The 13,950-nt window shown below is 42.5% G+C and overlaps 1 protein-coding gene across 8 annotated transcripts in view; it reads right to left on the reverse strand.

The window, feature by feature from the left end:
- Positions 1–13,950, reverse strand: part of SHANK2 (SH3 and multiple ankyrin repeat domains 2) — a 510,912-nt gene that overhangs the window by 6,449 nt on the left and 490,513 nt on the right. The window contains exon 23 of one of the 8 annotated variants that reach the window (XM_077322110.1): positions 12,090–12,116. The exons of the other annotated variants lie outside the window; for them this stretch is intronic. Coding sequence (XP_077178225.1) covers positions 12,101–12,116 — 16 coding nt within the window. The 3' untranslated portion in view covers positions 12,090–12,100. The remainder of the gene's footprint in view (positions 1–12,089; positions 12,117–13,950) is intronic. 8 annotated transcript variants of the gene reach the window in all.

Below are 13,950 nucleotides of genomic sequence, written 5' to 3' on the forward strand. Positions count from 1 at the left end.
GTTAAATGCCCATAGGCCAAAAATATCATATGCATCATACAATCTTAGGCCTTAGGCTTGGTGTGTTTCGATCCACACTGGGTGTTCCTTAGAGGTCTGATTTTTGACACACATATTGATAAAATGCAAAATATATTTAAAAAGTAGTAAGTAATATAAACAAAATACAGGGACTTATTTTTTGGATGACAAAAATCAATCGAAATGGAGAATGTCCATTTATAAGATAACAGTCCCCTTCTTTCAGGCTGCGAAGAAATTCTGATGTGTGCCCATGAAGTTGGTGCATGTACAAATACTGCTTTATGAAGAAAACCCAGTGTGGGTAGAAATGTCAGGTCTAAGACCTAAGATGATACTTATGCTACTTTTGGCCTATGGGCTTTATGTATGTTTTTAACCTTATTTTTTTTAAGCTGTGAACAATAAATGTTTATAATTTTTAACAAAAATCCTTCCCTAATTTTATATGGTATCCCTCTGTGGATCTCAGCTTTTAACAAAAACTTGGAAAGATTACAGTCTGCCTTTTTCTGGCAAATTTTGGGAACTCCAAACTGTATTTCTTATTCCTCTCTATGTCGCAAAATTGGCCACAATTTCTCAAAATGAAGCCCTGGATTTCCACTCTCAAATATTGGCTAAAACTGCCTTTTAGGGTACGATGCATTTTAGGGTCTACTGGCCTGTTTACTGAGAGATTCTTTTTAATGTAAATGGTTCTTCACCATCCTGACTCCACTCAAACAAATTGGCATTGACTACAATTATATCTTATCTCTGAATGAGTCTTCCATATTGTGCCAAATTAAACAAAGGCTTCTTGTTCAAGAATTTCAAAAATTCCATCCAACTGTTCCGGCAACTTGTTCTCCCTGTGCTCTTGGTCTCCAAGACTGTTTACGCACTGGGAACTTCACTGCCCCCAGCAGGAGCACAAATCGGGGGCAGATGAGGCACACTGGGCCAAATACTCCCCTGTGTGGGTGCAGGATGAGGTGGGGCTACCTGCCACGACTAATACTCCAGCCTGCAGCCCAGCATGAAACCTCCAGTGTATAAACGGTCCAAGTGAAGCATGGGATAATGCGGGCTTATTTTAACCCCGCCCGCGGTGCCGCGGGCGCCGCGGACTAAATAAAGCCGTAAGGGCTTGGGGGAGGAGTTAGGGCGGGCTCTGTCTGGGATGAGGAAGGGCGGGCTCTGTCCGCGATTGCCGCCCCGCTGCCAAGGGAGCAATTGCGAGCCGCGCACAGTTGCTCCCTTGCCGGCAGCCTGACTTGTCAGGCCGCCGGCACGCGGGACATGGCGGCCTGCTGACTCGCCGGCCGTGCACTGCCCCGCTAGCGCCTGCTGTATTGTGCGTACAGCGGCCTTGCTTACTAGTTTTATATAATTTGGCAGATCCCCTTTATCACAGAGCGTTTTCACTTGCCCAGCTCAACGTTTTTCCATCCAAAGCATTACAAGGGAGATTTGCTAAAATTCCTTTCAAAAATAGACTATGCCCCTGTGAATCAAATACTCCTGACACTATCCAATGAATTTTACTGGACTGCCTTTTATTTATCGTCCAACGAAGGCATGTTATACCTCTTATTCCCAAATGGAGAAATTATTCAAAATACCTGATCTGCCAATTTGTATTATAAGGATGTTGATGTCACTTTTATTGTCGCTGAATTTCTGTCTTCAGTCTTTAAATTCAAACTGACTGATGTATTTTGACTATCTCTGCTCATCTTGTTCCTAACCTGCTTTATGTGAATAAAGGTATTGTGTGTGTGATATAATTTTTAACCTATTGTCTATGTTCTACAGACATTCAGGTCCTAGCTAATTTCAGTTAGTTTTTCTGTTGTCTATTCCATGTAGTATTTCCCCCCTCTTTGTTCTTTGTTTTCTTAGTATCTGGAAATCCAGGTTCCAATCTCCTCTTATGCCATGGGTGACATCTGGCTAAGTAACCATGTCTCCATCTAGCCTATCTCATGAGTTGTTGTGAAGAGATTGGGGGAGAATGATGTGAGCCACTCTGAGGAGAAAGGCAGGGCAGGGTATATAAATGAATTAATAGTGAAAATAAGGTAGACCCTAGGAGATATAGAAGAGCCTCTTGTGGCGCAGAGTGGTAAGGCAGCCGCCTGAAAGCTTTGCTCATGAGGTTGGGAGTTCGATCCCAGCAGCCGGCTCAAGGTTGACTCAGCCTTCCATCCTTCCGAGGTCGGTAAAATGAGTACCCAGCTTGCTGCTGGGGGGTAAACGGTCATGACTGGGGAAGGCACTGGCAAACCACCCCGTATTGAGTCTGCCATGAAAACGCTAGAGGGCGTCACCCCAAGGGTCAGACATGACTCGGTGCTTGCACAGGGGATACCTTTACCTTTAGGAGATATAGACTCCCAAGTTTTTAAAGGTTTTGGTTGCCAAAATTAGTTCTTTATACCTAGCCTGAATCACTAAAAGGTGCCCAGTAGAGATGCGGGCAGTGATTTGCCAACTTCAGGAATATATTACTGTATTTTGCAGCGGCTGAAGCTTCTTAACAGTCCCCAAGGGCAGCTCTATATTACCATAGTCTCTCATACAAAAGTATGCAAAATCCATCATAGAGCCCAAGCAACAACAATAAGAAAGGCTGAAATCTCCTGAGTAGGTGGAGCTTCCTCCCCCCCAAAAAAATATTTTAGGCAGCTACCCTAACTAGGTCATCCAAGTAAATTGTCAAATTCATGAGGCTACCAGGACAAAACGTTTGAGTGACTAAGACCGTTTATGCACTGCAGGTTTTATGCTGGGCTGCAGGCTGGAGTTTTAGTCATGGCAGGTTGCCCTGCCTCTTCCTGCACCCACACGAGGAAGCATTTGGCCTGGTGCACCTCATCTGCCCCTGATTTGTGTTCCTGCACGGGAGCTGGGGCAGTGAAGTTCCCAGTGCGTAAACCATCTAAAAGAGGCAGCACATTCCCAATGATAGAGGTCTTAACGTACACTGGGGGGGGGGGGGATGGTTAATGACTTTATATAACATAAAACAAAGTCTGAGTCCAGTGGCACCTTTAATACCGACAAAGTAATCCTGGGTATAAGCTTTTGTGTCACTGTGCATGCACACAAAAGTTTATACCCAGAATTAAACACTGTTGGTCTTAAAGGTACTATTGGATACAAACTGTTTTCTATTGCTTCAGACCAATAAAGTTACCCACCTGATTTTATAGCACATAATCATCACCTCATAGATGTGTCATTCTGGATCCATCAGAAACTACCTAGCCAAAATTATGAATTACTACATAGGAAAAGGGATTAATGGATTTTGAGAGTGGGTACTTTGCATCTTCATGGGTTAAATGAGGACCTGGGTTTCTTGCAGATACTAGAGATAAAGACTTGCCTTTTTTCCCCCCCTGTGAATTCAGCACAGTATATAAACACATTTAGAAGCTACCGGTAGCTCTATTTCACATTTTTCAAACCTATTGGCCTATGTATTATGATGTGATATTTTGTGTTTGGGTCATATGATTTTAACTGTCTGAGTTGATGGCCAAAGCTCTATATTGCCTTGCTAGCAAGTGTTTTTTGTCTGCAGTAAGTTCATATTTCTAGTCACTCATGCAACTTCATTCAGGTTTATTCTAATGCCTTTTTGACTATCTTGTATTTTGAATGTTTTTAATACAATTTTAGTCATGTTCTTCCATGTTTCAGAGGCCCTGATGACAATATGGGGAGTCACAGAGGGGCTTTTTAGTATTCCATCAGTGCAGTCTCACCTTCCTGCTGCATGATTGCTGCAACAGTATTTGTTGTTGTTTTCTTTTGTCTTGGTGATGGATGCAGCCCTCTTGTTTTTCTGCTTAATCTGTCCTGAGCCACAGGGTGTGCAGGTCAGCATTGCCTCAGTCTTGTCTGGATCCAGTTACTATCAGCTCACCTCCATTGGTTCCCACCATGGCTAGCCATTTTGTTTTAATGACAGCTGTGAATTTTTGGTGCTTAGCAGGGCGGGAACCTAGCTATAGTATAGGCCGGGATCCAAAGAGCCACATGATGAGTAATGCCCCCCTCACCTAATCATATGACAAACAGCTTTGAAAAGTGCTTGCCTTGTGATCTGGCAAGATACACAAACCCAACTCTCTGTGCTTTTGAACATATGGAATCAGTTGCCTATTGTTTTCAATTTGTGAGACTGAATACTTAACCACATAATGTAAGGATGATTAGTTCTCTTGCAAAATTGGTTTTAAATAAATGCTGAGCCAACTTGTATTCAAAAAGATAAAACTGGCAGTCAATTGGGATTGTTGGCTGTATATGACTTCATTTTGAAGAGTAAGGTGGGCATTACAGTGGCATGAACTGAACTGCAGGTCACACTGAACTCTTGTAAAATGAATATGGGAAGCAATTTAAAGCACAACATGGGCAGACAGAGATGGGTACTTGCCTCTCATCATACTTCCCCTATGAGCCACTTCTCCTACTCATTTTACTACTCACAGCAATAAGAGCATGCTGAGCTGAGTATCCCTGACCAGCAGTCACTTCTGGTTACAGAATACCAATGGGAGGGTAAAGGCTGGGCAGTTTCTGGGAGTAGAACAGCAGGCAGGAAAACCCATGCTGTTCAGTCACCCTTTTGCTCCACCCAGTTTATAGGAAACCAACATCACAGACATTCAGCTTTTTGCCTAGTTTGCCTCTTACAGCCACCAGTTCCTTATAGACCATATATGAGTATGAGTTTGGTTATCATTTAAAACAATCCTAAATATAGCTATTTTACATACAACTCTAACAATAACATGCTTACCTTGACACTCAGTTAAATATGGCTGTATTATGTACCTCTAACACAGACTCTAATCTAAATCAAACATACTTTTAAATCTACTTTTTGTGAAGCAATATCTTAACTCTGAAAATAATACTCAAATGGACCAACATAGCATTACTTCTCTTTAATTATTTCTGCAACATGACCCATTTTACTATTTTTGTACACAATGCACAGCCTTACTGAAATAAGATAATATCTATGGAGTAAGAAGTAGAGCTTACAACAGCACATCTGCCCATCTACCCTACCCAATTTTCTGCTAGCATCCCTCATGCTTTAGAGAAATTATGAAAACTTCTGGAGCAGTTTCACCATAGAGGTCTACAATCAGAATGGAATTACATGGAAAGAATATGGAAACCAGAAAAATAATTTGGAAAAAAAATGTTATTTTTAATGGCTCATTATGCATCAAATTCCATGTCTATAATGATAACAAGTCTCCACTGGAATGCCACTGAAAATAGAACTAGATTTTCAGAGCTGTTTAATTGATTTCCCTGTGGCTGGCACAACTGCTGATAAGATACAGAGCAGGGATGGGCACAAACCAAAATTGCCCTGGTTCCTGCTCCCCAAACCAGGGTCCAGGGGAGGCACCTCCCCCAAGCCTTTCATAGACTTTTGCCCAGTTTGGTTCAGGGTTTGGCTAGCAACTATTTTAGGCTGACAGGAAATGGATGTCCCGTTGTCAGCCCAGCATGCCAGTTCATTTACCTTGTTGATGTGTATTGATGCCAAAGGAAAGTTCAAAGCTATTTGACACATAAAACAGAAACATGGAATGTGAGAGGAATGAATCAATGGAAGCTCAAAGTTGTAAAATGAGATATGGAGCATTTAAACACAGCAATCCTGGGAGTGAGCAAATGAAAGTGAAATATATTAGGACATTTTCAGTCAGAAAGTAAAATGCTTTACAGGAAATTACAGACACAAAAGATATGGAATCGCTCTAATGGTGAGGTGAGATGCAGCACAAGCAGTGAGGGGCTATGCAATGATTATTGACACATGCATGCTTATTGATTGCTAAAAAGAGAGAATGATGATTGGGTGAAGGGGGAAAAAGGACTGGAGAAGCTATAGATGAGACTATTTGAGGGAGATTCTGTAAAAGGGGAAATGAGACAAAGCTTTTAAGAAGAGAAAGTCTAAGAAAACTACTTGGTAGAAAAATATACAAGTGAGAATTCTTGTGGGGAAACAGTAGAGGGTTTACAGCTTCCTGAGTATGGGCTTCATGCAATTACAAGAAACAAAATGAAAAACCCAAAACTAATTTTATTTAGTTCACAAATATTTCTGTAATTTTAGAAAAAGATCTTTAGTATCATCCCACTAAACTCTTAAACAATGACCCATCTGACATACTACAGCCATATCAGGTATAGAAGCTCTATTGATTTATTGATTAAGGGGGACAGAGGAGGGAATTGGTGAGGCAGCAGAAACTCAGTTTTTAAGAAAATGGAAAGTGAGATCTCCCTTTCTAATGCCTCAAAAGTGCAAAAGGTTATTATGAAAAATTTGACTGTTTAAATTAATCAGACTTCATGGAAAGCCTATCAACACGACCATCATTCAAGTTGATGCCTTAATGACAGGTGCTCAAGAGGAAGAAATTGAAAATTTTTATGCAGGTGTCAGGGAAGACTCAAACCACACCAAGTCAAGATGTGCTGATAATCATAGGTGAATGGAACACAAAAGTGGGAAACAAAATAGAATCAAATAGATCACAAAATTGGAAGCAGTAGATGGAGACACTCCATTCTGTCTGCTAAAACAAAACAAGGAGCTGACTGTGGTAGGGACAATGAATTGTTAAAAATTAAAATGAAACTGAAGAAAAACCACCAAAATATTCAATCTAACAATCTAAATAGCATTCTTGAAAAGTTTAAAGACAATGTAAAGAACAGATTTTATTACTAAATTCAAGAGAACAGGAAGTGAAAGAAATGTGGGTTGAAACCAGAAATCATGGAAGAATGACCAAAAAATATTTTTGTAAGCCAAAACAAATGAAAAGCCTCAATGGAAGACTGATTCTTAAAATTGGTGAAAATAGACAAGAAGCAACATAAAAAGAAGCAAAATGAATAGAATCAGAAGACTAGCTACAGCATTCCAATGATTGGCACATAGAAATGAAGAGAATCACTGACTCCCCTATCCCCAAACACTGAGAGCCCTTCCTTTCTTAAGTTTCCTGATTCTTCTGTGACCATTCTTTTGTCTGAGTTTTCTAGGCATACCAGAAAGTTCAGGAGTTAGAATGTTTGTCTTAGCTCAGCCAGTTAGTGTCAGAGGCTCTACCACTACAATTCATTTTTAGACGAAGTAAAAGAACTGGATGGTTTGTGTAAATTAATATGTTACATTCAGAGCTCCTGCCCTCAAACTCTGCTTCCTGGAACTCATTAAGAGTTAAGATCTGCTTGGCATGCAGAATGTCTCAGGTTCAGTCCCTAGTATCTCCAATCGAAAGATGTGGCAGTAGGTGATGTGAAAGACCTCTGCCTAAGACCTAGGAGAGCTGCTGCCAGTCCGAGCAGACAATTCTCACTTGGATAGGGTCTGATTCAGTATAAGGCAGTTTCATGTGTTCATATTTCTTCTTGTAAGCCTAGAGCACAAAAACTGTTCTGTACTGCTTTTACAATCATACAATCATAGAATCATAGAGTTGGAAGGGGCCATGCAGGCCATCTAGTCCAACCCCCTGCTCAACACAGTATCAGCCCAAAGCATCCTAAAGCATCCAAGAAAAGTGTGTATCCAACCTTTGCTTGAAGACTGCCAGTGAGGGGGAGCTCACCACCTCCCTAGGCAGCCTATTCCACTGCTGAACTACTCTGACTGTGAAAAACTTTTTCCTGATATCTAGCCTATATCGTTGTACTTGAAGTTTAAGCCCATTACTGTGTGTCCTCTCCTCTGCAGCCAGCAGAAACAGCATCCTGCCCTCCTCCAAGTGACAACCTTTCAAATACTTAAAGAGGGCTATCATGTCCCCTCTCAACCTCCTTTTCTCAGTTTTCAATCAGTTGTCAATGGAATGATAACTGTGGTATCATATTACATTTAATATAACATTGTATGCTATATTCCTTACTAAGTTTAGCCCACATGGGAAAGATCTTGCTACATGACTGTTTGAAAGCTATCATAGCATACGAGTCTTTTAACCATCAAGTCTCTTGACCATTCTTACCCCTTCCTCTCTCATAGCATATAAAGTCCTTCCTGATTCTAAGCACAATCAAGTTTCTTCAAAGCCTCGTTCATTAGACTTTCTTGTTGTAATTCTATGCCCTCTCTAATCCTTTTCTCAACCCTCTTTCTTTACTTGCTATTCTTTCAGGTTATCTTCCTCAGTCCATTACTTTCCTTCAGTTTCCTTTCCTCTGGGTTCCTTGCCTTTAAGCTCTGCTGCATCCAACAATTTCGTAATTCCCAATCAAACTAATACCTCATTTCCTCACAGAAGCTGGACTACGAAGTTGTAATTCACTGAACAACTGAACATGGTATATGAATGATTTTGCTGAGGAGCCAAAGAGGTGCTTCTTACCTATTGCTGCTTCTAAGGTCTACCTAGGTCCCACCAATAACCAAGGATGTTTGGATTTTGGAAGCAACAAGACAGATCTTTCTCCTTTAGGCCCCCATAATTTCAAGAGCCTTCTTTTGAACCAAGAGGAGAAAGATCCCCATCTGGACCAGGCATAACAGGGCTGCCCTCATTAACCCTTCCTGCCACATCCTGAGTGTAAGGCAGTGTGAGACCAGGAGGCAGTTGTGCATTTGTCCTTCTGGGGAAAAAAAACCCCAAATACCTTGGATTTGGGATGGGGGGGGGAGAATAGACATGTCTGGGTTTTTTCCCACCTCCTCCCATCAGCTTTATAAGTAACTAGGGGCAAAGCCCTTTGTATCCAAGAATACAACGGGCGCTAGAGCTTGGCAGTGGGAAGAAGAATGTGAGGAATTGTCCAGACTGTAAAACCATGGGGTTGAATGTGTGTGTTGTGTGAGAGGTTGTGGTGGTGTGGTGGCAAATGAGGGCATGCGTGTGGAGATATGGGTGTCAAGAACCTGTGATTTGGAATGTTCGTTGAGTGTGGAATGACCTTTGGGAATTGTGGCATAGTGGTTACAGATGAGCTTTCCGGAGCCATGTCTTGAGATATATGAAGGGAAAATCATACTGGAGACTCTTCTTAGGGGAAGATTACATAGCAACCAATGCCTCCCAGTTCTGCGTCATTTCCCTTCTTGTGTGAATTAGGCCACAGACACTGAAATGCCCCTTTGCCCTAATACACATGGGGTAGTCACAGTACACAGGTGTCCACCCTGTTCCTTCTTTCCATTTTTTCACTGTTGATAAAATGTTATATGCCCACATGCTTCTTTCATGGTTGATCCTTAGAAGAAGAGCTGGATTTTTGTACCATGCTGTTTACTACCCAAAGGAGTCTCAAAGCGGTTTACAAATGCCTTTTCCCTTCGTCTCCCCACAATAGTCAATCTATGAGGGATGTGGGGCTGTGAGAGGTCTGAGAGAACTGGGAATGGGCCGCAGTGACCCAGCAGGCCTCAGGTGTCTCAAAGCATTTTCCAATCATCTTTCCTTCCTCTCCCCATAGCAGACTCCCCATGAGGGAGGTGGGGTAGAGAGCCTCACATGGAAGCTGGTAACCCTAAGAGGAAGACTCTCTGTGCACAGCAGTCTTGACCTTAGTAAGGTTTTTTATGCTGTTTTTTATTTGCCAAGCCAAGGTTTAAAAAGTCATTCAGTTTCCATATATCTCCAGCCATTTACTTGTTCACTATTTACAGTTTCAGGCTGCAAATATTTATTTAGATTGTCCTGCACTTTCCAGACTCACAGGACTGATGCTGGTCTGCCTGTCTGCGCCCCAGAATACAAACAGTTGCTGGTAAGGGCTGGCCATAACCCATAGGCCAGGAGGGACACTCCTGCACCACTCCCTCCCAACTGCAGGCAAAAATGGCTCCTTTGAAGGCTGGACTCTGAGGCATTGTACAATTTTGAAGTCCCATCTGCAAGCCTCTAGGAATATTTCCAACCCAGGGGTAGCCAACCTCCAGGTGGCACCTGGAGTGCTCCTGGGCTTACAGTTCACCTGCAGAGTATAAAGATGAGCTCCCGAGGCAGAAAGGGCTACTTTGGACAGGGTTGTGGTAGAGAAGAAACCTTTAAGGCCTCCCACACAGGTTGTTGTTGAATTGAAAGACTTCAGGTCTACTGCACAGGGTTGTTGTGCAGATGAAACAAGAGACAAAAGAACCTCCGCAACAGCATCCAGTTTCATTTGCAGAATAACGCTGTGCAGCAGCCTTAAATCTGCAGAGAGTTGCAAAGAAGAAAGACACATGGCTTGGCTGTGTCTAACCCCCGGCCAGAGCAGTATTTTAAGTGAGAAGGGGCTTTTCTGTGGCCTCCCTGTCAGCCAACTGTGTGGCAGAAGGGGAAAACTCCCCCCTCAAAAGGAATGCCCTCAGGCTCCCCTGCATTGCTCTCTGAAGGAAAATGCCTCCCTCCCCTCAGTCAGGGCCTGTCAGAGGCTCCTTCGCAGCAGGCCTGAAGGGAGGGGGGGAGCACACTCACCAGCCTCCTGCCAGCTCTGTCAATGTTCTGAGGCAATTTGTAGTTGGACATGACAGTTAGGACAGCTTTGAGGCGAAAAGGGCTGGCACAGCCTGTCCAAGCCGCTGTTCTCATCCCCCTTGGCAGCCCTACTGCCCTCGTCTCCCTGCAGTGTACTGGCAGCGATGTCTCCAGATTGCCCCTGGCTGGGCTGGGTGGGCAGGGCCTGTCAGAACTTTGGCTTTGCTCTGCCCGATTGGCTGGAATTCTGGTCTGTCCTGGTGAGGGCCCAATCGGAAGGCGCGAAGCACTTTCCGATTGGCCCCTTTGCTTACCAGTCCAGGGCCAAGGGGCAAATCCGGGAGTTTTGATCATGGACACAGCCCACCCCAACCCTCCTTACTGTTTTATTAAGAGGGACAGATGACACAGGTTGCTATCTAGTGCTTTAGGCTTATCCTTTGTTTATTAAGAAGCAAATTCTACTGAGTTCCGGGAATTTACTTTCAGCATGGGGCTCTGCTGCATTAAGGTAGCATTAAGAAAAGCTACTTTTCTCTTACTGTTCCCCATCTGTAATATGAGGTAAATTGAGGTTAATTTAACTATTAAATCAATTACTACAATGAAGTGCTGCAACCTGCCAAACTTTGCCCCATTCTGCACCCCAAGTCAGAAAACTCATCCATGACTGCTTACCAGGGGCAAGACTTTAAATCACCTATGTGGGGCAGAAATGTAGGTGACCTAAGACTTCATTAATGTGCCAAGAACCAAGCAGCATCATGGCCAATGACCAGAATAAGGAGAATAATCTACAAAGGGAGGCCTGTGTGAATACTTTATCAAATAGTACTAAAATATTGCAGCAGTAATACCAAGTAGCTCCAAAGGTGAAGAAAATCCAGAGCTGTTGTTAATTTCAACAAGTACTGTATTTGCTGGCGTATAAGACTACTTTTCCCCCCTGAAAAACATGCCTCCAAGTGGGGGGGTCGTCTTATACGCCGGGTGCACTTCAGTTGGGATAGACATAGCTGCCCATAGTGGCCCATAGTACTGTATTTTGAGTGGGAATTGTTGGGGGGTCGTCTTATACGCCCAGTCGTCTTATACGCCGGCAAATACGGGTAACTCAAATTGTGAGGAAAATCCAAGGCAAAAGAGAACTTCTGATGAGGGATTTTTTGCACAACTCCTGGAAATTCCTAGAGAGTTGAGGGTGGAGTCCAGGGGGTGTGGGATTTGAGGAGGGGAGGTGCCTCTGCAAAGTAAATTGCCACAGAGATCAACCTCCAGCGCTGCCATTTTCTCCAGTCTGTCATCAGGAGATAAACTGTAATTTCAGGAAATCTCCAGGCACCAAGTAAAGATTAGTAATTCTACTAATATCCTTTAATCACAACCCCACACATACCAGGTAGATAACAGCTGTACAACCAGAGGAACTGATTTGTGTGTGTGTTGATTCTTTCCTATGATTCCTTGAGGATTATCTACTTAATTAATATGAGTTACAAATGAAAGCAAAAAATAACAAATGCAATACAGTGCATGGATTTAAAAAACCTAGGAGATACAACACAGAATAATCTATGCCACTTGCTTGACACTTACTTCATGGCACTTCAGCATGACCCTCTTCTGTTTACAGCAATCATGAGAGCAAATAAAATGACAAAATGGAATGACTGAGACACCTTAAAATTACAAAACAAAGCATTTGCAAAATTTGCTGACAAACAGTTAACAAGATGAAATGACAATAATGGACACAATTAAGTTCAATTAAAAAAATCTCAACTGTTGTTTTATGATGATTTTGTATAGTCATGAAGGTTAAAACTGCAAGCTCTACAGCATTGACTTACCTGATTGTGGAGCAATGATTGTGAAAATGAGGCTTTCACAATTCAGTTCATCAGGGAAAGAGAATGGAACCCCTGGGGCCCTACTTTGGCAAGGAGTGTGGAGATCTTACATGGTAAAGAATCTCCAGCATATGCCAATGACAATCAGAAGAGAATCTACCTTGTATACAATAGTGAATAATAGTTTCCTGTTCATGACGCAAGTATTGATAAACTTCATTAGCTCCCCTGTTAACAGCACTTACAGCATGCTTGATTAGAATGAGGTGATAACCCCTCAGGACAAACTGATGCTGTTTTCCCCCTGAACTATGTCACTTATTTTTTTTCTCTTCCACATCAAAGCTGCCTCCTTTATTTTAGTGATACTGTCATTATTCACTGGATCTTTGATCATTATGTTGCCAAGCAACTATCTAGTTCAGAGACATATTAAACACAGACCTATTTATCTTGGGAGGAGGGATTTGTGAAGAGTTGATAACAAAGAGGAGAGGACGAGCTCAGAGAGATGATCAGTGGCAAAATGTTTTTGCTATGACCCACAGACTTTTATTTAAATTAATAGATGAAGAATGATTTAACAAAAATGATATAATAAGGATGCTAAACTTTCCTCCTTGTTGTTGTTGTTGTTAGGTGCGAAGTCATGTCCGACCCATCGCGACCCCATGGACAATGATCCTCCAGGCCATCCTGTCCTCTACCATTCCCCGGAGTCCATTTAAGTTTGCACCTACTGCTTCAGTGACTCCATCCAGCCACCTCATTCTCTGTCGTCCCCTTCTTCTTTTGCCCTCAATCGCTCCCAGCATTAGGCTCTTCTCCAGGGAGTCCTTCCTTCTTATGAGGTGGCCAATGTATTTGAGTTTCATCTTCAGGATCTGGCCTTCTAAGGAGCAGTCAGGGCTGATCTCCTCTAGGACTGACGTGTTTGTTCGCCTTGCAGTCCAAGGGACTTTATCTAAACAATTTAGATGGTTGCCTTAGTACCAAGAACAGCCCTAAGAACCAGGTTTGCCCCATGGGTTGATAGTACTGGCTGGGTTTACTGAACTGCCTCCAACCAGGAACAATGGAGTAATCATGAGAATTACTAATGTGATTAAACATAACATGATAGTGAAACCCAATCAGAGGGTAGCTGACCTGCTTGAAGCAAAGCTTGTGGGACAAAATAGAGCTGACTCGACATAATCCAGACTAGTCCCAGCTTCAATCAGTTTTGGAGATTCTCCAATACCAGAAGCCTGGAAGAATCGTCTAAGAGAGAAACTGTATTGAAGACCCAATGTATTCTTATTGAATCAGTTGCATATTGTTCCCCTTTCTGTGAGCAGTCATGGAGGATTTCACTATCTGAGATAGTGGATGTAAGGCAATTTATGCATGAATTGGAAGCCAATGGCATTGTCACAGAATCATGAAATCCATATGTCTCCTCAATAGTGGTGGTAAAAAAGAATGAGAAGGCTGGGATGTGTGAATTGACGTACACTAAACAGGCATACTAAGCCAGATCAGTATACCATGCCTCTGGTGCAAGATATATTGGATTGTATGGTAGAGGTCTGTGATTGCTGTTTTGGGTTTTCAAAGTGGGTATT

This window comes from Paroedura picta, chromosome 2 (assembly GCF_049243985.1).
Source record: "Paroedura picta isolate Pp20150507F chromosome 2, Ppicta_v3.0, whole genome shotgun sequence".
NCBI classification, from domain to species: domain Eukaryota; kingdom Metazoa; phylum Chordata; class Lepidosauria; order Squamata; family Gekkonidae; genus Paroedura; species Paroedura picta.